The sequence below is a fragment of the Oncorhynchus clarkii genome, chromosome 9, assembly GCF_045791955.1.
Source record: "Oncorhynchus clarkii lewisi isolate Uvic-CL-2024 chromosome 9, UVic_Ocla_1.0, whole genome shotgun sequence".
Lineage (NCBI taxonomy): Eukaryota > Metazoa > Chordata > Actinopteri > Salmoniformes > Salmonidae > Oncorhynchus > Oncorhynchus clarkii.
Genome location: NC_092155.1, coordinates 80,347,670 through 80,375,424, shown reverse-complemented (window position 1 = coordinate 80,375,424; position 27,755 = coordinate 80,347,670). Strand labels below are relative to the sequence as shown.

Here is a 27,755-nt window from a genome sequence, read left to right as displayed (position 1 = left end):
CCCTTCCCCTAGCTTCTACATGTTGAAGGTCCTTTCCCTAGCTTCTACATGTTGAAGGCCCTTTCCTAGCTTCTACATGTTGAAGGCCCTTTCTCTAGCTTCTACATGTTGAAGGCCCTTTCCCTAGCTTCTACGTGTTGAAGGCCCTTTCTCTAGCTTCTACATGTTGAAGGCCCTTTCCCTAGCTTCTACATGTTGAAGGCCCTTTCCCTAGCTTCTAAATGTTGAAGGCCCTTTCCCTAGCTTCTACGTGTTGAAGGCCCTTTCTCTAGCTTCTACATGTTGAAGGCCCTTTCCCTAGCTTCTACATGTTGAAGGCCCTTTCCCCAGCTTCTACATGTTGAAGGCCCTTTCCCTAGCTTCTACATATTGAAGGCCCTTTCCCTAGCTTCTACATGTTGAAGGCCCTTCCCTAGCTTCTACATGTTGAAGGCCCTTTCCCTAGCTTCTACATGTTGAAGGCCCTTTCCCTAGCTTCTACATGTTGAAGGCCCTTTCCCTAGCTTCTACATGTTGAAGGCCCTTTCCCTAGCTTCTACATGTTGAAGGCCCTTTCCCTAGCTTCTACATGTTGAAGGCCCTACCCTAGCTTCTACATGATGAAGTCCCTTTTCCTAGCTTCTACATGTTGAAGGCCCTTTCCCTAGCGTCTACATGTTGAAGGCCCTTTCCCTAGCTTCTACATGTTGAAGGCCCTTTCCCTAGCTTCTACATGTTGATGGTCCTTTCCCTAGCTTCTACATGGTGTCTACCTGTTGAAGACAGAAGAGTTTGGGGTTAGGGTGATGTTGCTCCTCACCCTCCTCTTCCTCCTCCTGCTCTTCTTCCTCCTCCTCCCCCTCTTCATACTCTTCCTTCTCCTCCTCTTCCTCCTCCTGCTTCTCCTCCTCTTCCTCCTCCCCCTGCTCCTCCTCCCCTTCCTCTTGCTCCTCCTCTTCTACTTCCTCATCCTACAAATACTCAGTATTTATCTTTGTGCCCTGCCAGGTAACTGTGCTAGCATATGTTCCTCCTTCTCACTCTCCCTAACACGCTCCCTGCAGCCCCCTCAGTGTTCCCTCACTAAACTGGTACGTGAGCTTCCTCTTCACCTTACAGATCTCTCCTGTTCTGCTGTAGTTTCTGAGTGCTCGAGCCATCTTCTGGTATGTCATGGTCTTGCGATTTCCCTTCCTTCGGCCCCACAGCTGGGCCAGACGCTCCTTGTTCTGGGAGGAGAACTGGAAGGTGCCGGAGCAGGACTGTACCCACCAGATGCAGCTCCGCATGGAGGGGGTCTGTAGCATCTCAAACAGAAAGTGGAACAGACGCTCCTTCTTCTTTCCTGTCGGGGCAAAAGGTGGGATACAGGAAGTAAGTATATTGTTATTTATTAGTGTTTATTCGTTATTAAGGTTGTGTGTGTGTGGGTGGCTGGATGGGACGTGGGTCTGATAGAAGAGTGAGACAGGGGTCACTGGTGAGTAAGGCTGTGATGTCAGTATGTAGTGGTGTCAGTATGTAGTGGTGTCAGCGTGTGCTGTGGTGTCAGCGTGTGCTGTGGTGTCAGCGTGGGTTGTGGTGTCAGCGTGGGTTGTGGTGTCAGCAGGTGCTGTGGTGTCAGCGTGTGGTGTGGTGTCAGTGTGTGCTGTGGTGTGGTGTCAGCGTGTGCTGTGGTGTCAGCGTGTGGTGTGGTGTCAGTGTGTGCTGTGGTGTGGTGTCAGCGTGTGCTGTGGTGTCAGCGTGTGCTGTGGTGTCAGCGTGGGTTGTGGTGTCAGCGTGTGCTGTGGTGTCAGCGTGTGGTGTGGTGTCAGTGTGTGGTGTGGTGTCAGCGGGTGCTGTGGTGTCAGCATGTGCTGTGGTGTCAGTGTGGGTTGTGGTGTCAGTGTGGGTTGTGGTGTCAGAGTGTGTAGTGGTGTGGGTGGGTGTTTGTTGGTGTATAATGGTGTGGGTGTGGGTGGTGGTGTGGTAGTGTGATGTGGTATGGGTGTGTGGTGTGGTAGTGTGTTGTGGTATGGGTGTATGTAGTGGTGTGGTAGTGTGTAGTGTGTAATGGTGTGGGTGTGTGTGTAGTGGTGTAGTGGTGTTGTGGTATGGGTGTGTGGTAGTGTGTTGTGGTATGGGTGTGTGGTAGTGTGTTGTGGTATGGGTGTGTGGTGTGGTAGTGTGTTGTGGTATGGGTGTATGTAGTGGTGTGGTAGTCTGTAGTGATGTGGTAGTGTGTAGTGTTGTGGGTAGGTGTTTGTCAGTGTGTAGTGGTGTGGGTAGGTGTTTGTCGGTGTGGTAGTGTGTAGTGGTGTGGTAGTGTGTAGTGTTGTGGGTGTGTGTAGTGGTGTGGGTAGGTGTTTGCCAGTGTGTAGTGGTGTGGTAGTCTGTAGTGGTGTGGTAGTGGTGTGGTAGTGTGTAATCGTGTGGTAGTGTGTACTGGTGTGGGTGTGTGTAGTGGTGTGGTAGTGGTGAGGTAGTCTGTCGTGTTGAGGTAGTGTGTCATGGTGTGGTAGTGTGGGTGTGTGTAGTGGTGTGGTAGTGGTGTGGTAGTGTGGGTGTGTGTAGTGGTGTGGAAGTGTGTAGTGGTGTGGGTGTGTGTAGTGGTGTGGTAGTGTGTAGTGTTGTGGTAGTGGTGTGGTAGTGTGTAGTGGTGTGGGTGTGTGTGTAGTGGGGTGGTATTGTGTAGTGGTGTGGGTGTGTGTGTAGTGGGGTGGTATTGTGTAGTGGTGTGGTAGTGTGTAGTGTTGTGGTGTGGGTGTGTAGTGGTGTGGGTAGGTGTTTGCCGGTGTGTAGTGGTGTGGTAGCGTGTAGTGGTGTGATAGTGTGTAGTGGTGTGGTAGTGTGTAGGGGTGTGTGTTTGTGGTAGTGTGTAGTGGCGTGGGTGTGTGTAGTGGTGTGGGTGTGTGTAATGGTGTGGTAGTGTATAGTGGCGTGGGTGTGTGTAGTGGTGTGGGTGTGTGTAATGGTGTGGTAGTGTGTAGTGGTGAGGTATGGTGTAGTGGCGAGGTAGTGGTGTGGGTGTGTGTTTGTCGTTGTGTAGTGGTAGAGTGTAGTGCCGTGGGTGTGTGTAGTCGTGTGGGTGTATGTAGTGCTATGGTAGTATGTATTGGTGTGGGTGTGTGTAGTGGTGTGGTAGTGTGTAGTGGTATGGGTGTATGTAGTGGTGTGTGTGTGTGTGTGGTATGTAGTGGTAGTGTGTAGTGGTGTGGTCGTGTGTAATGGTGTCGGTGTGTGTAATGGTGTGGGTGTGTGTAGTGGTGTGGGTGTGTGTAGTGGTGTGGGTGTGTGTAGTTGTGTCGGTGTGTATAGTGGTGTTGGTGTGTAGTGGTGTGGTAGTGTGAAGTGGTGTGGGTAGGTGTTTGCCGGTGTGTAGTGGTGTGATAGCGTGTAGTGGTGTGATAGTAGGTAGTGGTGTGATAGTGTGTGTTTGTGTTAGTGTGTAGTGGTGTAGTAGTGTGGTAGTGTGTAGTAGTGTAGTAGTGTGGTAGTGTGTAGTGGTGTGGGTGTGTAGTGGTGTGGGTGTGTAGTGGTGTGATAGTGTGTAATGGTGTGGGTGTGTGTAGTGGTGTGATAGTGTGTAATGGTGTGGGTGTGTGTAGTGGTGTGGTAGTGTGAAGTGGTGTGGGTAGGTGTTTGCCGGTGTGTAGTGGTGTGATAATGTGTTGTGGTGTGATAGTGTGTAGTGGTGTGATAGTGTGTGGGTTTGTGGTGTGGTAGTGTGTAGTGGTGTGGTATTGTGTTGTGGTGTGGGTGTGGGTAGTGGTGTGGGTGTGGGTAGTGGTGTGGGTGTGTGTAGTGGTGTGGGTGTGTGTAGTGGTGTGGGTGTATGCAGTGGTGTGGGTGTGTGTAGTGCTGTTGGTGTGTGTAGTGGTGTGGGTGTGTGTAGTGCTTTTGGTGTGTGTAGTGGTGTGGGTGTATGTGGTGGTGTGGGTGTGTGTAGTGGTGTGGGTGTGTGTAGTGCTTTTGGTGTGTGTAGTGGTGTGGGTGTATGTAGTGGTGTGGGTGTGTGTAGTGGTGTATGTAGTGGTGTGGGTGTATGTAGTGGTGTGGGTATGTGTAGTGCTTTTGGTGTGTGTAGTGGTGTGGGTGTATGTAGTGGTGTGGGTGTGTGTAGTGGTGTGGGTGTGTGTAGTGGTGTGGGTATGTGTAGTGCTTTTGGTGTGGGTGTATGTAGTGGTGTGGGTGTGTGTAGTGGTGTGGGTGTATGTAGTGGTGTGGGTGTGTGTAATGTTGTTACCTGAGTGTGATGTGAGGGGCAGTATTTCGCTCGTCTTCCTGCCTCTCCTCTCAGCAGGGGGGCAGGAGAGAGGGTCGGAGGGAGAGGAGGGAGGGTAGTCTAGACAGAGGGAGCTGGAGGAGTCAGACTCACTGCAGGGAGTTGTCTCACTGGAATAGGTGCTGTGCTCCTGAAACACACATCCCCTCAGTCAGACAGTTTAAATATCAGTCTGACTTACATTATTACATTCAATCTCTTTCCTTATTAATGTGTAGTACTGTGTAGTATGTGTGTAGTAAATGTGTAGTAGCCCTGTTGTATGTGTGTATTAAACTTGTAGTAGTCATGTTGAGTGTTGTAGGTGTGTAGTAGTCATGTTGAGTGTTGTAGGTGTGTAGTAGCCCTGTTGAGTGTTGTAGGTGTGTAGTAAACCCTGTTGAGTGTTGTAGGTGTGTAGTAAACGTGTAGTAGCCCTATTGTATTGTGTAGTAGAGCAGCCATCTCAGTAGTCACCACAGGAGTGACTGTTAAAAGCAGTGAATCTGACACCAATAAAACCATTCAAAACCTTCTCCGTTTTATATAGCAATGAACATTTTACAAAGGAAATGAATTGAACAGTCCATCGACTTCTTCTTGCCTAATGAGCATAGCAATAATGTCAGGCATATGATGTCACGCATACTAAACTAATGGAGAGAACGAACAGGGGGTTTTCCTATACAAATGTCTATAGTGGAATGGCCTAAATATTAACATTGTACAAATGTCTATAGTGGAATGGCCTAAATATTAACATTATACAAATGTGCAAATATACATAAATAATAATATTGTGAAGACTTCTGCATTACGGCCCCTACAGTATGCATGTTGTGTGAGAGGGTGTGTTCATTGTACTCACCCAGTGGTTGCCATGAAGACGAGGCCATTCTGTGGGCGGAGCCTGTTTTTCATATTCCTTATTAGGAGAACTATAGTCATAATGCCACTGGTAGGCATACTGACCAGACCAGCTGTTCTCTGAAGAGACAATACATCAATATGTCAACAAATGAATCAATCAGGTAATCAACCAATCAAACAATCAGGGTAGCCTAGTGGTTAGAGCGTTGGACTAGTAACCGGAAGGTTGCAAGTTCAAACCCCCGAGCTGACAAGGTACAAATCTGTCGTTCTGCCCCTGAACAGGCAGTTATCCCACTGTTCCTAGGACGTCATTGAAAATAAGAATTTGTTCTTAACTGACTTGCATGGTTAAATAAAGGTAAAATAAAAAAAATCAGGCAATCAGGTAATCAACCAATCAATCAGGTAATCAGGCAATCTGTTAATCAGGTAATCAACCAATCAATCAGGCAATCAGGTAGTCAACCAATCAGGCAACCAGTTTATTAATTAATCAATAAGAGAATAAACAAATGTATAAATCAATCAGTCGATCAATTAAATCAATCGACCACTCAATCAATCAATAAACACACACACGCTCACCTATGACGCTGGTCTCCTGGTGTTGGTGTGAGTGTGTGTGTGTTTGCTGAGCGGGCGTGGCAGGAGGCGTAGGAGGTGTGTGTTGGACATCCAGGGAGTGTTCCTGTAGATATTCCTCTATGACGTCCAGGTCCACCTCTACCGGGGTCTGGGCAGGACCGGGCCAGCCTGGGATATAACCCATCTAGAGGAGACAGCACGGTCAGTGTATACGTACTGTGTATATACTGTCTATAGATATATACAGTGCCTTGCGAAAGTATTCGGCCCCCTTGAACTTTGCGACCTTTTGCCGCATTTCAGGCTTCAAACATAAAGATATAAAACTGAATTTTTTTGTGAAGAATCAACAACAAGTGGGACACAATCATGAAGTGGAACGACATTTATTGGATATTTCAAACTTTTTTAACAAATCAAAAACTGAAAAATTGTGCGTGCAAAATTATTCAGCCCCTTTACTTTCAGTGCAGCAAACTCTCTCCAGAAGTTCAGTGAGGATCTCTGAATGATCCAATGTTGACCTAAATGACTAATGATGATAAATACAATCCACCTGTGTGTAATCAAGTCTCAGTATAAATGCACCTGCACTGTGATAGTCTCAGAGGTCCGTTAAAAGCGCAGAGAGCATCATGAAGAACAAGGAACACACCAGGCAGGTCCGAGATACTGTTGTGAAGAAGTTTAAAGCCGGATTTGGATACAAAAAGATTTCCCAAGCTTTAAACATCCCAAGGAGCACTGTGCAAGCGATAATATTGAAATGGAAGGAGTATCAGACCACTGCAAATCTACCAAGACCTGGCCGTCCCTCTAAACTTTCAGCTCATACAAGGAGAAGACTGATCAGAGATGCAGCCAAGAGGCCCATGATCACTCTGGATGAACTGCAGAGATCTACAGCTGAGGTGGGAGACTCTGTCCATAGGACAACAATCAGTTGTATATTGCACAAATCTGGCCTTTATGGAAGAGTGGCAAGAAGAAAGCCATTTCTTAAAGATATCCATAAAAAGTGTTGTTTAAAGTTTGCCACAAGCCACCTGGGAGACACACCAAACATGTGGAAGAAGGTGCTCTGGTCAGATGAAACCAAAATTGAACTTTTTGGCAACAATGCAAAATGTTATGTTTGGCGTAAAAGCAACACAGCTGAACACACCATCCCCACTGTCAAACATGGTGGTGGCAGCATCATGGTTTGGGCCTGCTTTTCTTCAGCAGGGACAGGGAAGATGGTTAAAATTGATGGGAAGATGGATGGAGCCAAATACAGGACCATTCTGGAAGAAAACCTGATGGAGTCTGCAAAAGACCTGAGACTGGGACGGAGATTTGTCTTCCAACAAGACAATTATCCAAAACATAAAGCAAAATCTACAATGGAATGGTTCAAAAATAAACATATCCAGGTGTTAGAATGGCCAAGTCAAAGTCCAGACCTGAATCCAATCGAGAATCTGTGGAAAGAACTGAAAACTGCTGTTCACAAATGCTCTCCATCCAACCTCACTGAGCTCAAGCTGTTTTGCAAGGAGGAATGGGAAAAAATGTCAGTCTCTCGATGTGCAAAACTGATAGCGACATACCCCAAGCGACTTACAGCTGTAATGGCAGCAAAAGGTGGCGCTACAAAGTATTAACTTAAGTGGGCTGAATAATTTTGCACGCCCAATTTTTCAGTTTTTGATTTGTTAAAAAAGTTTGAAATATTCCACTTGTTGTTTATTCTTCACAAAAAAATACAGTTTTATTTCTTTATGTTTGAAGCCTGAAATGCGGCAAAAGGTCGCAAAGTTCAAGGGGGCCGAATACTTTCGCAAGGCACTGTATATAATATTGAGTTGCACCCCCTTTTGCCCTCAGAACAGCCTCAATTCGTCGGGTCATGGACTCTGCAAGGTGTCGAAAGCATTCAAGGTGACTCCAATGCTTCCCACAGTTGTTGTGTTAAGTTGGCTGGATGTCCTTTGGGTGGTGTAACATTCTAGGTACATACATGAAACTGTTGAGTGTGACAAACTCACCAGACTCAAACCAGTGCCCCTGGCACCTACTACCATACCCCATTCCAAGGAACTGAAATACTATGTCTTTCCCATTCACCCTCTGGATGGCACACAGACATAATCCATGTCTCAATTCTCTCAATTCTTAAAAATCCTTCTTCAACCTGTCTCCTCCCATTCATTTACACTGATTGAAGTGGATTTAATAAGTGACATCGATCAGGGATGAAAGCTTTCACCTGGATTCACCTGGTCAGTCGATGTCCTAATGTTTCTAATATGTTATAAACTGAGTGTATATAAACACCTTCAAGCTCAAACATACTAAGCACAAAATCACTGGAATATAACTTAGAGGACTATAACAAGGACTGTCACATGGACTGTAGTAATGACTATAACAAGGACTGTAACAAGGACTCTAACAAGGACTATAACAAGGACTCTAACAAGGACTATAACAAGGACTATAACATGGACTGTAACAAGGACTATAACAATGACTGTAACAATGACTGTAACAAGGACTGTAACATGGACTGTAACAAGGACTGTAACAAGGACTGTAACAAGGACTCTAACAAGGACTATAACAAGGACTATAACATGGACTGTAACAAGGACTATAACAAGGACTATAACAAGGACTGTAACAAGGACTGTAACATGGACTGTAACAAGGACTGTAACAAGGACTGTAACAAGGACTGTAACAAGGACTGTAACATGGACTATAACAAGGACTATAACAATGAATGTAACATGGACTGTAACAAGGACTGTAACAAGGACTATAACAAGGACTATAACAAGGACTGTAACATGGACTGTAACATGGACTGTAACATGGACTGTAACAAGGACTGTAACATGGACTGTAACAAGGACTATAACATAGACTGTAACAAGGACTGTAACAAGGACTGTAACATGGACTGTAACAAGGACTGTAACAAGGACTGTAACATGGACTGTAACAAGGACTGTAACAAGGACTGTAACATGGACTGTAACAAGGACTGTAACAAGGACTATAACATGGACTGTAACAATGAATGTAACAAATCACTGCCATCAACATCTTCTAATGACATCTGGAATCCCACAAAAATGAAGAAGGGTGATCATATCTGAACGGGGATCACATCTGAACGGGGATCACATTTGAAGGGAGATCACATCTGAACAGGGATCACATCTGAACGGGGATCACATCTGAACGGGGATCACATCTGAAGGGGGATCACATCTGAAGGGGGATCACATCTGAAGGGGGATCACATCTGAACGGGGATCACATCTGAACGGGGATCACATCTGAACGGGGATCACATCGGAAGGGGGATCACATCGGAAGGGGGATCACGTGTGAACGGGGATCACATCGGAAGGGGGATCACGTCTGAACGGGGATCACGTCTGAACGGGGATCACATCGGAAGGGGGATCCCGTGTGAAAGGGGGTTCCCGTGTGAAAAGGGATCACGTGTGAAAGGGGATCACATCGGACGGGGGATCATATCGGAAGGGGGATCACGTGTGAAAGGGGGATCACGTGTGAAAGGGGGATCACGTGTGAAAGGGGATCACGTCGGAAGGGGGATCACGTCTGAACGGGGATCACGTCTGAACGGGGATCACATCGGAAGGGGGATCCCGTGTGAAAGGGGGTTCCCGTGTGAAAAGGGATCACGTGTGAAAGGGGATCACATCGGAAGGGGGATCATATCGGAAGGGGGATCACGTGTGAAAGGGGGATCACGTGTGAAAGGGGATCGCGTGTGAAAGGGGATCACATCGGAAGGGGGATCATGTGTGAAAGGGGATCACAACGGAAGGGGGATCACGTGTGAAAGGGGATCGCGTGTGAAAGGGGATCACATCGGAAGGGGGATCATGTGTGAAAGGGGATCACGTGTGAAAGGGGGTCACATCGGAAGGGGGATCACGTGTGAAAGGGGATCACGTCTGAACGGGGATCACGTCTGAACGGGGATCATGTCTGAACGGGGATCACTTTATAAACGCAGGCCCTGGTCTCTCTTGTAAAAGTTATGTTAGTACTGATCTGTAGTTATTGTATAGTAATACATAATAGTAGAATCTGTTAGTAGTGTACTGTAGTTATTGTACAGTAATAAACAGTAGTATATATTTAATAGTTGTGTACGGACCAGAATCTGTTAGTACTGATCTGTAGTTATTGTATAGTAATACATAATAGTAGAATCTGTTAGTACTGATTTGTAGTTATTGTATAGTAATACATAATAGTAGAATCTGTTAGTACTGATCTGTAGTTATTGTAGTAATACATAGTAGTATATATTTAATAATTGTGTACGGACCAGAATCTGTTAGTAGTGTACTGTAATTAATAACTGGCAGTTTGTTGTTGTTCTAAAGACGCACAACAGCCTGCTCGCTACTTTGACTACACACACACACACACACACACACACACACCTTTAACCCCACTGTCTGCTTTGACTAGCAAATATATGCAAGTGTTGGTCACTCTCACAGCAACATCAATATAAAGACACAGAAAAGAAATACTTATTTTGACATATTCAGCTGCACAGCTACAGTACATTGGTTGTGTGTCCGGTCTGTCTGGGAGTCAACCAAATGAACTGTCTGGGAGTCAACCAAATGAACTGTCTGGGAGTCAACCAAATGAACTGTCTGGGAGTCAACCAAATGAACTGTCTGGGAGTCAACCAAATGAACTGTCTGGGAGTCAACCAAATGAACTGTCTGGGAGTCAACCAAATGAACTGTCTGGGAGTCAACCAAATGAACTGTCTGGGAGTCAACCAAATGAACTGTCTGGGAGTCAACCACATGAACTGTCTGGGAGTCAACCACATGACGTTATGAGTCCGTCAGTCTGACTGGGAGTTTGGCAGAAGGGTGAAAGAAGGATTCACAGCTTCCACACACACAGAAACAGACCACCCTGACCCTTTTTATGGTAGAAAACACAGTCTCTTGAGGTATAAAATAAACTCACTCTCACCGTCTCCAGAGTGGCCAGCATGTCGACACACACTATCTGAAAATCATTAAACACATTCTTTAAATACCAGAATACCAGGAGAAAGACACAGCACAGACATCATGTCACATGTGAGACTTGCGCTGTTCCGTAACTGAAAGTGGAACATGCAGTAGTTCAATTTGAGAATTACGTAACTCCAAAAGCCGAAACAAACTGCTCAGCATGATACACAAATAAAACCTTTGTCAGAAATACTCAAAAAGAGTCATTACAAAATATAATATGGTTTAGTTTGACATTCAAATAACAACATAACATTAAAATCACTACACATTGTAGCAGGTTAACAGCAGGTGGACAGCAGGTGGACAGCAGGTGGACAGCAGGTTAACAGCAGGTGGACAGCAGGTTAACAGCAGGTGGACAGCAGGTTAACAGCAGGTTAACAGTAGGTGGACAGCAGGTTAACAGCAGGTTAACAGTAGGTGGACAGCAGGTTAACAGCAGGTTAACAGCAGGTGGACAGCAGGTTAACAGCAGGTGGACAGCAGGTTAACAGCAGGTTAACAGCAGGTGGACAGCAGGTTAACAGCAGGTGGACAGCAGGTTAACAGCAGGTTAACAGCAGGTGGACAGCAGGTTAACAGCAGGTTAACAGCAGGTGGACAGCAGGTGGACAGCAGGTTAACAGCAGGTGGACAGCAGGTTAACAGCAGGTGGACAGCAGGTGGACAGCAGGTTAACAGCAGGTGGACAGCAGGTTAACAGCAGGTTAACAGCAGGTGGACAGCAGGTGGACAGCAGGTTAACAGCAGGTTAACAGCAGGTGGACAGCAGGTTAACAGCAGGTGGACAGCAGGTTAACAGCAGGTTAACAGCAGGTGGACAGCAGGTTAACAGTAGGTTAACAATAGGTTAACAGCAGGTGGACAGCAGGTAGACAATAGGTTAACAATAGGTTAACAATAGGTTAACAATAGGTTAACAATAGGTTAACAGCAGGTGGACAGCAGGTGGACAGCAGGTTAACAGCAGGTGGACAGCAGGTTAACAGCAGGTGGACAGCAGGTTAACAGCAGGTGGACAGCAGGTTAACAGCAGGTTAACAGCAGGTTAACAATAGGTTAACAATAGGTTAACAGCAGGTTAACAGCAGGTTAACAGTAGGTGGACAGCAGGTTAACAGCAGGTTAACAGCAGGTGGACAGCAGGTGGACAGCAGGTTAACAGCAGGTGGACAGCAGGTTAACAGTGCAAAAGTGCATCAAATGAAAGCCAGCAAAATGAAAACTCTCAATGAGAGATGGAGGGACATCTCTACCTGTTTGAGTCCTTTAAGTTGTTTGTTTAACGGATTGATGCAGTAATATCCTTCAGATAGAGAGGTGTGATGGAGGAAGAGAGACAGAACGAGTGGGCAGGTGAAAGCTCCTCCAGTCCTTTATATACTCTCTCTCTCTCTCTCTCTCTCTCAGACTCTTCACTAGTCACTCTATCATTATGTAAAATTTCTCACTATCAGTTTAGGTGGGTGTAATGGAGAGGCGGAGCCTACTCACTGAGTTTCAGTATCATCATTCCTCTGTATTAAAGCTGGACAGGTGAGCTGAGGTCCAAGAAGGACACCTGTTTAAATAATGAGCACACCTGCAAACAATATTCACATCTAATGTGTTGCGCTACAAATGTAACAAATGCATAAATGCAATGCAATGCGTGTACACACACACACACACACACACACACACACACACACACACACACACACACACACACACACACACACACACACACACACACACACACACACACACAAGGAGGCTGATTTCAGATCCGGGTTTGAGGTTCGCTGAGTTAGCAGTTCCACATCCTTTTCTAGAACCTCTCTGTTATATGCCGTCTGAACTCTGTTCTGAAAAACACACACAGTAGGAAATCACCACAAAACGACAACCTCAATCCGTCACAGGATGAAGAAAATAACAAAGCAGAATGACACAATATCCAACATCCTCACTGGAATTGGGGAACAAAACAGCGGCTTCTCTCTTCTTGTGATCAGATTAGGGAACATCAGGCGGAGGAAGCTAGAGTCATATTATTTTGCTGAGGTGCACATATACTAATGTGGCATAGAACAATATTAATCAGAATATAATGCATAGGGAAATGAGGACAGTGAGACATCATGTGTCCACCGTGGCCTCGACCAGTCCTGTGACAGCCTTATGACCTGTTGCACAATGTTATGACAGTGTTATAACCTCCTATTCATCACAAAGCAAGGCTGCTACGTCATGTCATGGTGTGTGTTTGATAGCAGGATGGACAACACATACAGATATTATAAATCACAGTTTATCAGCATGCTGTCAACCCAGGAACAGGCGTAAGAACAGGTAGGTTTATATGGAGAGGTAGGACAGAATTAACCCATAAAACACTGTCCCTTCCTGTCCTCTCTCATACAATAATTGTTCTTGCCTTTTGATCCAAGTACTTTGTGCGATATAAGAAACCGGCAACATACAATCTTGATTTACACTGTATGTATCAGGACATGACTACCCAACTCCATACAGGTGTGTTATCAGGACATGACTAGGCTCTGAGGCTCTGAGGTGTTCATGGCTTTACGTGACGAGGCTCTGAGGTGTTCATGGCTTTACGTGATGAGGCTCTGAGGTGTTCATGGCTTTACGTGACGAGGCTCTGAGGTGTTCATGGCTTTACGTGACGAGGCTCTGAGGTGTTCATGGCTTTATGTGACGAGGCTCTGAGGTGTTCATGGCTTTACGTGACGAGGCTCTGAGGTGTTCATGGCTTTACGTGACGAGGCTCTGAGGTGTTCATGGCTTTATGTGATGAGGCTCTGAGGCTCTGAGGTGTTCATGGCTTTACATGACGAGGCTCTGAGGTGTTCATGGCTTTATGTGAAGAGGCTCTGAGGCTCTGAGGTGTTCATGGCTTTACGTGACGAGGCTCTGAGGTGTTCATGGCTTTACGTGACGAGGCTCTGAGGTGTTCATGGCTTTACGTGATGAGGCTCTGAGGCTCTGAGGTGTTCATGGCTTTACGTGACGAGGCTCTGAGGTGTTCATGGCTTTACATAATGAGGCTCTGAGGTGTTCATGGCTTTATGTGACGAGGCTCTGAGGCTCTGAGGCTCTGAGGTGTTCATGGCTTTACGTGACGAGGCTCTGAGGTGTTCATGGCTTTACGTGACGAGGCTCTGAGGTGTTCATGGCTTTATGTGACGAGGCTCTGAGGCTCTGAGGTGTTCATGGCTTTACGTGATGAGGCTCTGAGGTGTTCATGGCTTTATGTGACGAGGCTCTGAGGCTCTGAGGCTCTGAGGTGTTCATGGCTTTACGTGACGAGGCTCTGAGGTGTTCATGGTTTTACGTGACGAGGCTCTGAGGTGTTCATGGCTTTACGTAATGAGGCTCTGAGGTGTTCATGGCTTTATGTGACGAGGCTCTGAGGTGTTAATGGCTTTACGTGATGAGGCTCTGAGGCTCTGAGGTGTTCATGGCTTTATGTGACGAGGCTCTGAGGTGTTCATGGCTTTATGTGACGAGGCTCTGAGGTGTTCATGGCTTTATGTGACGAGGCTCTGAGGTGTTCATGGCTTTACGTGATGAGGCTCTGAGGCTCTGAGGTGTTCATGGCTTTATGTGACGAGGCTCTGAGGCTCCGAGGCTCTGAGGTGTTCATGGCTTTATGTGACGAGGCTCTGAGGTGTTCATGGCTTTACGTGACGAGGCTCTGAGGTGTTCATGGCTTTATGTGACGAGGCTCTGAGGCTCTGAGGTGTTCATGGCTTTATGTGATGAGGCTCTGAGGCTCTGAGGTGTTCATGGCTTTACGTGACGAGGCTCTGAGGTGTTCATGGCTTTATGTGACGAGGCTCTGAGGTGTTCATGGCTTTATGTGACGAGGCTCTGAGGTGTTCATGGCTTTACGTGACGAGGCTCTGAGGTGTTCATGGCTTTATGTGACGAGGCTCTGAGGTGTTCATGGCTTTACGTAATGAGGCTCTGAGGTGTTCATGGCTTTATGTGACGAGGCTCTGAGGTGTTCATGGCTTTACATGACGAGGCTCTGAGGTGTTCATGGCTTAACGTGACGAGGCTCTGAGGTGTTCATGGCTTTATGTGACAAGGCTCTGAGGCTCCGAGGCTCTGAGGTGTTCATGGCTTTACGTGACGAGGCTCTGAGGTGTTCATGGCTTTACGTGACGAGGCTCTGAGGTGTTCATGGCTTTATGTGACGAGGCTCTGAGGTGTTCATGGCTTTACGTGACGAGGCTCTGAGGTGTTCATGGCTTTACGTGACGAGGCTCTGAGGTGTTCATGGCTTTACGTGACAAGGCTCTGAGGTGTTCATGGCTTTACGTGACAAGGCTCTGAGGTGTTCATGGCTATATGTGACGAGGCTCTGAGGTGTTCATGGTCGTACGTGACGAGGCTCTGACGCTCAAGGCTTTACGTGACGAGGCTCTGAGCTGTTCATGGCTTAACGGGTTGGCAGTTTTTAGTTGGGACCTCCTCTTCTCCTCCTCTCCTCTCTGAGGGGGGGTGAAGCTGTGGTTTATAGGGGGGGTAAAGCTGTGGGTTATAGGGAGGAGGGGGGGGGTGAAGCTGTGGGTTATAGGGGGGGGGGGGGGTGAAGCTGTTATAGGGGGGGGGGTGAAGCTGTGGTTTATAGGGGGGGGGTGAAGCTGTGGTTTATAGGGGGGGGGTGAAGCTGTGGGTTATAGGGGGGGTGAAGCTGTGGTTTATAGGGGGGGGGGTGAAGCTGTGGTTTATAGGGTTGGGGGGTGAAGCTGTCGGTTATAGGGGGGGTGAAGCTGTGGGTTATAGGGGGGGGGTGAAGGTGTGGGTTATAAGGGGGGTTGTTTGATTGAAATTGATTGAACTGAGATGTAATACAAAGGTGTGTGTTTGCTAAACAAGAAATCAATGTTTGAAAGAAACATCAAGGTGTGTATTAGAGTGTGGGAGATTCTTCAGGTGCGGTCATTAGCCCCAACAGCACATGGCAGCTGAGACAATACGACCAGTGATTTGCCCCTGAGTGTGATAGCATGACCATCTGGAGTACGGGGCCTGTGTGTGTGTGCGTACTCTTGCGTGTGTGTATGTGTGTGTGTACAGAGCAAACAGCTTGAACAGTGTGACTGTGTGATAACAGGTCTTTAGAAACACACACAGTGCCTTTGTAAATCTTTAACAGGTATAGTTTTAATTTACCAAAATGTGGTTTGTTCTCAATAAGTAGTCTTGGAGATGTCATTCAGCATTTCCAAGCTGTTGTCATCAGATAGTCCTGTTGTCATCAGATAGTCCTGTTGTCTTACTGCTGTCATCAGATAGTCCTGTTGTCTTACTGCTGTCATCAGATAGTCCTGTTGTCTTACTGCTGTCATCAGATAGTCCTGTTGTCATCAGATAGTCCTGTTGTCATCAGATAGTCCTGTTGTCTTACTGCTGTCATCAGATAGTCCTGTTGTCTTACTGCTGTCATCAGATAGTCCTGTTGTCTTACTGCTGTCATCAGATAGTCCTGTTGTCATCAGATAGTCCTGCTGTCATCAGATAGTCCTGTTGTCATCAGATAGTCCTGTTGTCATCAGATAGTCCTGTTGTCTTACTGCTGTCATCAGAAAGTCCTGTTGTCATCAGTTAGTCCTGGTGTCATCAGATAGTCCTGTTGTCATCAGATAGTCCTGTTGTCATCAGATAGTCCTGTTGTCTTACTGCTGTCATCAGAAAGTCCTGTTGTCATCAGTTAGTCCTGGTGTCATCAGATAGTCCTGTTGTCATCAGTTAGTCCTGTTGTCATCAGTTAGTCCTGTTGTCATCAGTTAGTCCTGTTGTCATCAGATAGTCCTGTTGTCTTACTGCTGGCTGCTTAGTGTAGTGGAAAAACCAGATTTGCTGCTCTGAGAGAGAAACTTTCCAGAAATGTTGGCAGAACTTCCCATCACCTACCTGTACTGTACAGTACCTGTCAGACACACAGCATGACTGATCTTCCCACTTATCCTCCCCTCCCCCTCCCAGTTACTAGGTGTGCTCTATATGGTAGAGTAGGGTGTGTGAATGTGTCTGTCCCCCTCCCTCCCCCTCCCAGTTACTAGGTGTGCTCTATATGGTAGAGTAGGGTGTGTGAATGTGTCTGTCCCCCTCCCTCCCCCTCCCAGTTACTAGGTGTGCTCTATATGGTAGAGTAGGGTGTGTGAATGTGTCTGTCCCCCCTCCCCCTCCCAGTTACCAGGTGTGCTCTATATGGTAGAGTAGGGTGTGTGAATGTGTCTGTCCCCCTCCCAGTTATTAGGTGTGCTCTATATGGTAGAGTAGGGTGTGTGAATGTGTCTGTCCCCTTCCCAGTTACAAGGTGTATTCTATATGGTAGAGTAGGGTGTGTGAATGTTTCTTTGTGTTGTTTGGGGGAACCCCCCCTGATGTGTGTTTACCTGATTTGCCTACAGAGAGACCACAATAATACAGAGCCGTCACTCTAACTGTAGTCACACACACACACACACACACACACACACACACACACACACACACACACACACACACACACACACACACACACACACACACACACACACACACACACACACACACACACACACAAACTGTAAACCCACCACACCTGGGTTGCAGGGTTATGACCTTTCAAATATAACAACTGTGTGTGTGTGTGTGTGTGTGTGTGTGTGTGTGTGTGTGTGTGTGTTAACTGATGTTTAGTTTTTGAATCCCTTTAGTGATATTCAAACTAGGTGGTTTCTCTCTCACCTGTCTGACTGACCGTTATCCACTACTATGATTCAGACATAACACACAGAGAGACTGGACACACACACACACACACACACACACACACACACACACACACACACACACACACACACACACACACACACACACACACACACACAAATGGGTGGTGATTTATAAAATAATGTTGACATTAATAGTTTGTGTTACCTGTCAGGAACATGACCATAACTCCATTTCCTACAGAACCGCCGACAGCAGCTCCTACAGCGTCTCCTACAGCAGCTCCTACAGCAGCACCTACAGACTGCAACTCCTACAGCAGCTTCTACAGCAACTCCTACAGTATCTCCTACAGCAGCTCCTACAGCAGCACCTACAGACAGCAACTCCTACAGCAGCTTCTACAGCAACTCCTACAGCGTCTCCTACAGCAAGTCCTACAGCATCTCCTACAGCAACTCCTACAGCATCTCCTACAGCAGCACCTAAGGCAACTCCTACAGCATCTCCTACAGCAACTCCTACAGCATCTCCTACAGCAGCTCCTACAGCAGCACCTACAGACTGCAACTCCTACAGCAGCTTCTACAGCAACTCCTACAGCATCTCCTACAGCAACTCCTACAGCATTTCATACAGCAGCTCCTACAGCAGCACCTACAGACTGCAACTCCTACAGCAACTTCTACAGCAACTCCTACAACATCTCCTACAGCAACTCCTACAGCAACTCCTACAGCAGCACCTACAGACTGCAACTCCTACAGCAGCTCCTACAGCAGCACCTACAGACAGCAACTCCTACAGCAGCTTTTACAGCAACTCCTACAGCAGCTTCTACAGCAACTCCTACAGCATCTCCTACAGCAACTCCTACAGCATCTCATACAGCAGCTCCTACAGCAGCACCTACAGACTGCAACTCCTACAGCAGCTCCTACAGCAGCACCTACAGACAGCAACTCCTACAGCAGCTTTTACAGCAACTCCTACAGCAACTCCTACAGCATCTCCTACAGCATCTCCTACAGCATATCCTACAGCATATCCTACAGCAGCTCCTACAGCAGCACCTACAGACAGCCTCTCCTACAGCAGCTCCTACAGCAGCTCCTAAAGCAGCACCTACAGCAGCTCATATAGCAGCACCTACAGACAGCAGCACCTATAGTAGCTCCTTCAGCAGTTCCTACAGCATCTTCTACAGCAGCTCATATAGCAGATCCTACAGCATCTCCTACAGCAACTCCTACAGCAAGTCCTAAAGCATCTCCTACAAAGGTCACCTTCATCAAATCCTACAGCATCTCCTACAGCAACTCCTACAGCATCTCCTACAGCTGCTCCTTCAGCAGCACCTTCAGACAGCATCTCCTACAGCAGCACCTACAGACAGCATCTCTGCAGGACTGAAGAGACTGCACACACACACACACACACACACACACACACTCATGGGTGGTGATTTATAAAATCATGTTGACATTAATAGTTTCAGTGTTACCTGTCAGGAACATGACCATAACTCTATTTCCGACAGAACCTCCGACAGCAGCTCCTACAGCAGCTTCTACAGCATCACCTATAGCATCTCCGACAACAGTACCTACAGCAACTCCTAGAGCATCTCCTACAGCAACTCCTACAGCAAGTCATACATCATCCCCTACAGCAGCAACTACAGCATCTCCTACAGCAACTCCTACAGAATCTCCAACAGCAGCTCCTACAGCAGCACCTACAAACAGCATCTCCTACAGCATCTCCTACAGCAACACCTACAGACAGCATCTTCCACAGCAGCTCCCACAGCAGCTCCTACAGCAGCACCTACTGCATCTCCTACAGCAACTCCTACAGCAGCTCCTACAGCATCTCCTACAGCATCTCCTACAGAAGCACCTAGAGCAACTCCTACAGCATCTCCTACAGCAACTCTGACACCATCTCCTACAGCAGCTTCTACAGCAGCACATATAGCAGCTCTGGCATCAGCACCTACAGCAACTCCTACAGCAACTCCTACAGCAAGTCCTACAGCAGCCCCTACAGCAGCAACCACACCAACTCCTACAGCAACTCATACAGCATCTCCTACAGCAGCTCCAACAGCAGCTCCTAAAGCAGCACCTACAAACAGCATCTCCTACAGCATCTCCTACAGCAACACCTACAGACAGCATCTTCCACAGCAGCTCATACAGTATCTCCTACAGCAGCACCTACTGCATCTCCTACAGCAACTCCTACAGCAGCTCCTACAGCATGTTCTACAGCATCTCCTACAGCTTCTCCTACAGCAGCTCCTACAACATCTGCTACAGCATCTTCTACAGCAGCTCCTACAGCAGCTTCTACAGCAGCACCTATAGCATCTCCTACAGAAGCACCTAGAGCAACTCCTACATCATCTCCTACATTATCTTCTACAGCAGCTCCTACAGCAGCTTCTACAGCAGCACCTATAGCATCACTTACAGAAACAACCTACAGCATCTCTTACAGCATCTCCTACAGCAGCTCCTACATCATCAACTACAGCAGCACCTACAGCAGCTCCTACAGCATCTCCTACAGAAGCACCTAGAGAAACTCCTACAGCAACTCCGACACCATCTCCTACAGCAGCTTCTACAGCAGCACATATAGCAACTCCAAAAACAGCACCTACAGCAACTCCTACAGCATTTACTACAGCAACTCCTACAGCAAGTCCTACAGCATATCCTACAGCAGCAACTACAGCAACTCCTACAGCATGTTATACAGCATCTCCTCGGCAGCTCCTACAGCAGCTCCTACAGCAGCTCCTACAACAGCACATACAGACAGCATCTTCCACAGCAGCTCCTACAGCAGTGCCTACAGCAGCTCCCACAGCAGCTCCTACAGCAGCTCCTACAGACAGCATCTCCTACAGCAGCTTCTACAGCAGCTTCTACAGCAGCTTCTACAGCAGCACCTACAGACAGCAGGACCTATAGCAGCTCCTACAGCAGTTCCTACAGCAGCGTCTACAGCATATTCTACAGCAGCTCCTACAGTAGCACCTACAGCAACTCCTACAGCATCTCCTTCAGCATCTTATACAGCAGCTCATTCAGCAGCTCCTTCAGACACTATCTCCTACAGCAGCTCCTACAGCAGCTCCTACAACAGCACCTACAGACAGCATCTCCTACAGCAGCTCCTACAGCAACACCTACAGAGAGCATCTTCTACAGCAGCTCTTATAGCAGCTCCTAGAGCAGCTCCTACAGCTACTCCTACAACAGCACCTACAGACAGCAGCTCCTACAACATATCCTACAGCATCTCCTACAGCATCTTCTACAGCACCACTTACAGACAGCAGCTCCTACAACATCTCTTACAGCAGCTCCTACAGCATCTCCTACAGCAGCTCCTATAGCAACACCTACAGACAGCAACTCCTACAGCATCTCCTACATTAGCACCTACAGCAACTCCTACAGCAACTCCTACAGCATCTCCTACAGCAGCACCTACAGCAACTCCTACAGCATCTCCTTCAGCATCTCCTACAGCAGCTCCTACAACATCTCCTACAGCATCTTCTACAGCAGCTCATACAGCAGCTTCTACAGCAGCACCTATAGCATCTCCTACAGAAGCACCTAGAGCAACTCCTACATTATATCCTACAGCAACTCCTACAGCATTTCCTACAGCATCACCTACAGAAGCAACCTACAGCAAATCCTACAGCATCTCCTACAGCAGCTCCTACATCCTCACCTACAGCAGCTCCTACATCAACTCCTACAGCAAGTCCTACAGCATCTCCTACAGCATCACCTAGAGCAACTCCTACAGCAACTTCTACAGCATCTCCTACAGCATCTCCTACAGCAGCTCCTACAGCAACACCTACAGACAGCATCTTCCACAGCAGCTCCTATAGCAGCTCCTACAGCAGCTCATACAGCATCTCCTACAGCAGCTCCCACAGCAGGTCCTACAGTATCTTCTACAGCAACTCCAACAGCATTCCTACAGCAGCTCCTACAGCATCACCTACAGCAGCACCTACAGCAGCTCCTACAGCAGCTTCTACAGCATCACCCATAGCAACTCCTACAGCAGCACCTACAGCAACTCCTACAGCATCTCCTACAGCAACTCCTACAGCAGCACCTACAGCAACTCCTACAGCATCTCCTTCAGCATCTTATACAGCAGCTCATTCAGCAGCTCCTTCAGACACTATCTCCTACAGCAGCTCCTACAGCAGCTCCTACAACAGCACCTACAGACAGCATCTCCTACAGCAGCTCCTACAGCAACACCTACAGACAGCATCTTCTACAGCAGCTCTTATAGCAGCTCCTAGAGCAGCTCCTACAGCTACTCCTACAACAGCACCTACAGACAGCAGCTCCTACAACATATCCTACAGCATCTCCTACAGCATCTTCTACAGCACCACTTACAGACAGCAGCTCCTACAACATCTCTTACAGCAGCTCCTACAGCATCTTCTACAACAGCTTCTACAGCAGCACCTAGAGACAGCAGCACCTATAGCAGCTCCTACAACAGCACCTACAGACAGCATCTCCTACAGCAGCTCCTATAGCAACACCTACAGACAACAACTCCTACAGCATCTCCTACATTAGCACCTACAGCAACTCCTACAGCAACTCCTACAGCATCTCCTACAGCAGCACCTACAGCAACTCCTACAGCATCTCCTTCAGCATCTCCTACAGCAGCTCCTACAGCATCTCCTACAGCATCTTCTACAGCAGCTCCTACAGCAGCTTCTACAGCAGCACCTATAGCATCTCCTACAGAAGCACCTAGAGCAACTCCTACATTATATCCTACAGCAACTCCTACAGCATTTCCTACAGCATCACCTACAGAAGCAACCTACAGCAAGTCCTACAGCATCTCCTACAGCATCACCTAGAGCAACTCCTACAGACAGCATCTTCCACAGCAGCTCCTATAGCAGCTCCTACAGCAGCTCATACAGCATCTCCTACAGCAGCTCCCACAGCAGGTCCTACAGCATCTTCTACAGCAACTCCTACAGCATTCCTACAGCAGCTCCTACAGCATCACCTACAGCAGCACCTACAGCAGCTCCTACAGAGGCTTCTACAGCATCACCCATAGCAGCTCCTACAGCAACTCCTACAGCATCTCCTACAGCAACTCCTACAGCAGCACCTACAGCAACTCCTACAGCATCTCCTACATCAACTCCTACAGCAACTCCTACAGCATCTCCTACAGCAGTACCTACAGCATCTCCTACAGCAGCTCCTTCAGCTGCACCTTCAGACAGCATCTCCTACAGCAGCTCCTACAGCAGCACCTACAGACAGCATCTCCTACAGCAGCTCCTACAGACAGCATCTTCTACAGCAGCTCCTATAGCAGCTCCTACAGCAGCACCTACAGCATCTCCTACAGCAGCTCCTACAGACAGCAGCTCCCACAGCATCTCCTACAGAATCTCCTACAGCATCTTCTACAGCAGCTTCTACAGCAGCACCTACAGACAGCAGCACCTATAGCAGCTCCTACAGCAGTTCCTACAGCATCTACTACAGCAACTCCTACAGCATCTCCTACAGCAGCTCCTTCAGCAGCACCTTCAGACAACATCTCCTACAGCAGTACCTACAGACAGCATCTCTGTAGGACTGGAGAGACTGGACACACACACACACACACACACACACACACACACACACACACATGGGTGGTGATTTATAAAATAATGTTGACATTAATAGTTTCAGTGTTACTTGTCAGGAACATGACCATAACTTTATTTCCTACAGAACCTCCGACAGCAGCTCCTACAGCAGCTCCTACAGAAGCTTCTACAGCAGCACCTATAGCAGCTCCGACAGCAGCACCTACAGCAGCTCCTACAGCAACTCCTACAGCATCTCCTACAGCAGCACCTACAGACAGGAGCTCCTACAGCATTTCCTACAGCATCTACTACAGCAGCTTCTACAGCAGCACCTACAGACAGCAGCACCTACAGCAGCTCCTACATCAGCTCCTACAGCTGTTCCTACAGCAGGTCCTACAGCAACACCTACAGGCAGCATCTTCCACAGCAGCTCATACAGACAGCAGCTCCTACAACTTCTCCTACAGCATCTCTTACAGCATCTTCTACAGCAGCTTCTACAGCAGCACCTATAGCAGCTCCGACAGCAGCACCTACAGCAGCTCCTACAGCAACTCCTACAGCAAGTCCTACATCATCTCCTACAGCAGCAACTACAGCAACTCCTACAGCAACTCCTACAGCATCTCCTACAGCAACTCCTACAGCATCTCCTACAGCATCTCCTACAGCAGCACCTACAGACAGGAGCTCCTACAGTATTTCCTACAGCATCTACTACAGCAGCTTCTACAGCAGCACCTACAGACAGCAGCACCTACATCAGCACCTACATCAGCTCCTACAGCAGTTCCTACAGCAGCTCCTACAGCAACACCTACAGACAGCATCTTCCACAGCAGCTCATACAGACAGCAGCTCCTACAACTTCTACTACAGCATCTCCTACAACATCTTCTACAGCAGCTTCTACAGCAGCACCTACAGACAGCAGCACCTATAGCAGCTCCTACAGCAGTTCCTACAGCATCTCCTACAGCAGCTCCTACAGCATATTCTACAGCAGCTCCTATAGCAGCTCCTACAGTAGAACCTACAGCAACTCCTACAGCATCTCCTACAGCAACTCCTACAGCAAGTCCTAAAGCATCTCCTACAGAAGCACCTACAGCAACTCATACAGCAACTTCTACAGCATTTCCTACAGCAACTCCTACTGTCGGATCAACGCTATCGGATCAACGCTGTCGGATCAACACTATCGGATCAACGCTGTGGGATCAACACTAACGGATCAACACTGTCGGATCAACACTGTCGGATCAACACTATCAGATCAAAACTATCGGATCAACACTATCGGATCACCACTACCAGATCAACACTACCAGATCAACACTATCAGATCAAAACTATCGGATCAACACTATCGGATCACCACTATCAGATCAACGCTGTTGGATCATAACTATCGGATCAACACTATCAGATCAAAACTATCGGATCAAAACTATCGGATCAACACTATCGGTTCAACACTACCAGATCTACACTACCAGATCAAAACTATCGGATCAACGCTGTCGGATCAACTCTATCAGATCAACACTGTCAGATCAACACTATCGGATCAACACTATCAGATCAACTGTATCAGATCAACACTATCAGATCAATGCTGTCGTATCAACGCAATCGGATCAATGCTATCAGATCAACTCTATCAGCTCAACACTATCGGATCAACACTATCGGATCAACTCTATCAGATCAACACTATCAGATCAACTCTATCAGATCAACACTATCAGATCAACTCTATCAGATCAACTCTATCAGATCAACTCTATCGGATCAACACTATCGGATCAACTCTATCAGATCAACACTATCAGATCAACTCTATCAGATCAACTCTATCAGATCAACACTGTCGGATCAATGCTATCAGATCAACTCTATCAGCTCAACACTATCGGATCAACGCTATCAGATCAACTCTACCAGATCAACTCTATCAGATCAACTCTACCAGATCAACACTATTTCTAGGTTGTATTTAGGTTGCACTTTTCCAGGTGCTCAACAAGCTTTACATTGTTTTGGATGAAACCAGCCACATGGGTGATGCCAAAGCCATTTTGTGTCTGTCCAACTGCCTGTCTTTGTCTACCTGCAGGTGCAGTAGGAGGGAGGGAGGCTGACTGGAAGTCCAACTGTCCCATCAGGGGTTTTCCCAACCAGTTAGTCTGCTCTATATCCAGCGACAGTATTGTAACAGATAAAATATGTTCCATTGGGATTACAATTACTAAATACTCTAATTCAGAGAGATTTACAGGAGCAATTAGGGTTAAGCGCCCTTGGGCACAATTTATTTATTTATTTCACCTTTATTTAACCAGGTAGGCCAGTTGAGAACAAGTTCTCATTTACAACTGCGACCTAACAGAAACAACAACACAGAGTTACACATGGAATAAACAAACGTACAGTCAATAACACAAAAAGAAGGTCTATCTATATACAGTGTGTGCAAATGGCATGAGGAGGTATGGTAATAAATAGGCCATGGTAGTAAAGTAAATACAATTTAGCAGATTAACACTGGAGTGATAGATGAGCAGATGATGATGAGCAGATGATGGCGTGTAAGTAGTGATACTGGTGTGTAAAAGAGCAGAAAGGTAAATACAAACAATATGATGAGGTAGGTAGATTGGGTGGGCTATTTACAGATGGACTATGTACAACTGCAGCGATCGGTTAGCTGCTCAGATAGCTGATGTTTAAAGTTAGTGAGGGAAATGTTTGCAATTCGTTCCAGTTACTGGCAGCAGAGAACTGGAAGGAAAGGCGGCCAAAGGAGGTGTTGGCTTTGGGGATGACCAGTGAGATATACAGTGCCTTGCGAAAGTATTCTGCCCCCTTGAACTTTGCGACCTTTTGCCACATTTCAGGCTTCAAACATAAAGATATAAAACTGTATTTTTTTGTGAAGAATCAACAACAAGTGGGACACAATCATGAAGTGGAACAACATTTATTGGATATTTCAAACTTTTTTAACAAATCAAAAACTGAAAAATTGGGCGTGCAAAATTATTCAGCCCCTTTACTTTCAGTGCAGCAAACTCTCTCCAGAAGTTCAGTGAGGATCTCTGAATGATCCAATGTTGACCTAAATGACTAATGATGATAAATACAATCCACCTGTGTGTAATCAAGTCTCCGTATAAATGTACCTGCGCTGTGATAGTCTCAGAGGTCCGTTAAAAGCGCAGAGAGCATCATGAAGAACAAGGAACACACCAGGCAAGTCCGAGATACTGTTGTGAAGAAGTTTAAAGCCGGATTTGGATACAAAAGATTTCCCAAGCTTTAAACATCCCAAGGAGCACTGTGCAAGCGATAATATTGAAATGGAAGGACTATCAGACCACTGCAAATTTACCAAGACCTGGCCGCCCCTCTAAACTTTCAGCTCATACAAGGAGAAGACTGATCAGAGATGCAGCCAAGAGGCCCATGATCACTCTGGATGAACTGCAGAGATCTACAGCTGAGGTGGGAGACTCTGTCCAAAAGGACAACAATCAGTCGTATATTGCACAAATCTGGCCTTTATGGAAGAATGGCAAGAAGAAAGACATTTCTTAAAGATATCCATAAAAAGTGTTGTTTAAAGTTTGCCACAAGCCACCTGGGAGACACACCAAACATGTGGAAGAAGGTGCTCTGGTCAGATGAAACCAAAATTTAACTTTTTGGCAACAATCCAAAACGTTATGTTTGGCGTAAAAGCAACACCGCTCATCACCCTGAACACACCATCCCCACTGTCAAACATGGTGGTGGTGGCAGCATCATGGTTTGGGCCTGCTTTTCTTCAGCATTGACAGGGAAGATGGTTAAAATTGATGGGAAGATGGATGGAGCCAAATACAGGACCATTCTGGAAGAAAACCTGATGGAGTCTGCAAAAGACCTGAGACTGGGACGGAGATTTGTCTTCCAACAAGACAATGATCCAAAACATAAAGCAAAATCTACAATGTAATGGTTCAAAAATAAACATATCCAGGTGTTAGAATGGCCAAGTCAAAGTCCAGACCTGAATCCAATCGAGAATCTGTGGAAAGTTCAAGGGGGCCGAATACTTTCGCAAGGCACTGTACCTGCTGGAGCGCGTGCTACGGGTGGGTGTTGTTATCGTGACCAGTGAGCTGAGATAAGGCGGAGCTTTACCTAGCATAGACTTTTAGATGACCTGGAGCCAGTGTGTCTGGCGACGAATATGTAGCGAGGGCCAGCCGACTAGAGCCTACAGGTTGCAGTGGTGGGTGGTGTAAGGGGCTTTGGTAAAAAAAAAAAACGGATGGCACTGTGATAGACTGCATCCAGTTTGCTGAGTAGAATATTAGAAGCTATTTTGTAGATGACATCGCCGAAGTCGAGGATCGGTAGGATAGTCAGTTTCACTAGGGTAAGTTTGGCGGCGTGAGTGAAGGATGCTTTGTTGCGAAATTGAAATTGATTTTGGTTTGTAGATGTTTGATATGAGTCTGGAAGGAGAGTTTACAGTCTAACCAGACACCTAGGTATTTGTAGTTGTCCACATATCACATAAGTCAGA

At 46.9% G+C, this 27,755-nt stretch overlaps 1 protein-coding gene across 1 annotated transcript; it reads right to left on the bottom strand.

Moving 5' to 3' along the window:
• Positions 1 to 1,020: 1,020 nt before the first annotated feature.
• LOC139417637 (transcription factor PU.1) lies at positions 1,021 to 5,864 on the bottom strand. Its single transcript, XM_071166845.1, has 4 exons — positions 5,681 to 5,864; positions 5,091 to 5,209; positions 4,205 to 4,373; positions 1,021 to 1,324 (listed from the first exon to the last, which is right to left on the bottom strand). The coding sequence occupies exons 1-4, from the start codon at positions 5,862 to 5,864 to the stop codon at positions 1,026 to 1,028; spliced, it is 771 nt and encodes a 256-aa protein (XP_071022946.1). The 3' UTR covers positions 1,021 to 1,025.
• Positions 5,865 to 27,755: the final 21,891 nt, after the last annotated feature.

Coding starts and splice junctions, on each gene's coding strand:
- LOC139417637 (XM_071166845.1), bottom strand. CDS start 5,864: ATGGGTTATATCCCAGGCTGGCCCGGTCCTGCCCAGACCCCGGTAGAG. Junction 4,374..5,090: donor GTCTTCATGGCAACCACTGG/GTGAGTACAATG, acceptor TGTGTGTTTCAG/GAGCACAGCACCTATTCCAG. Junction 1,325..4,204: donor GCCCCTCACATCACACTCAG/GTAACAACATTA, acceptor TTGCCCCGACAG/GAAAGAAGAAGGAGCGTCTG.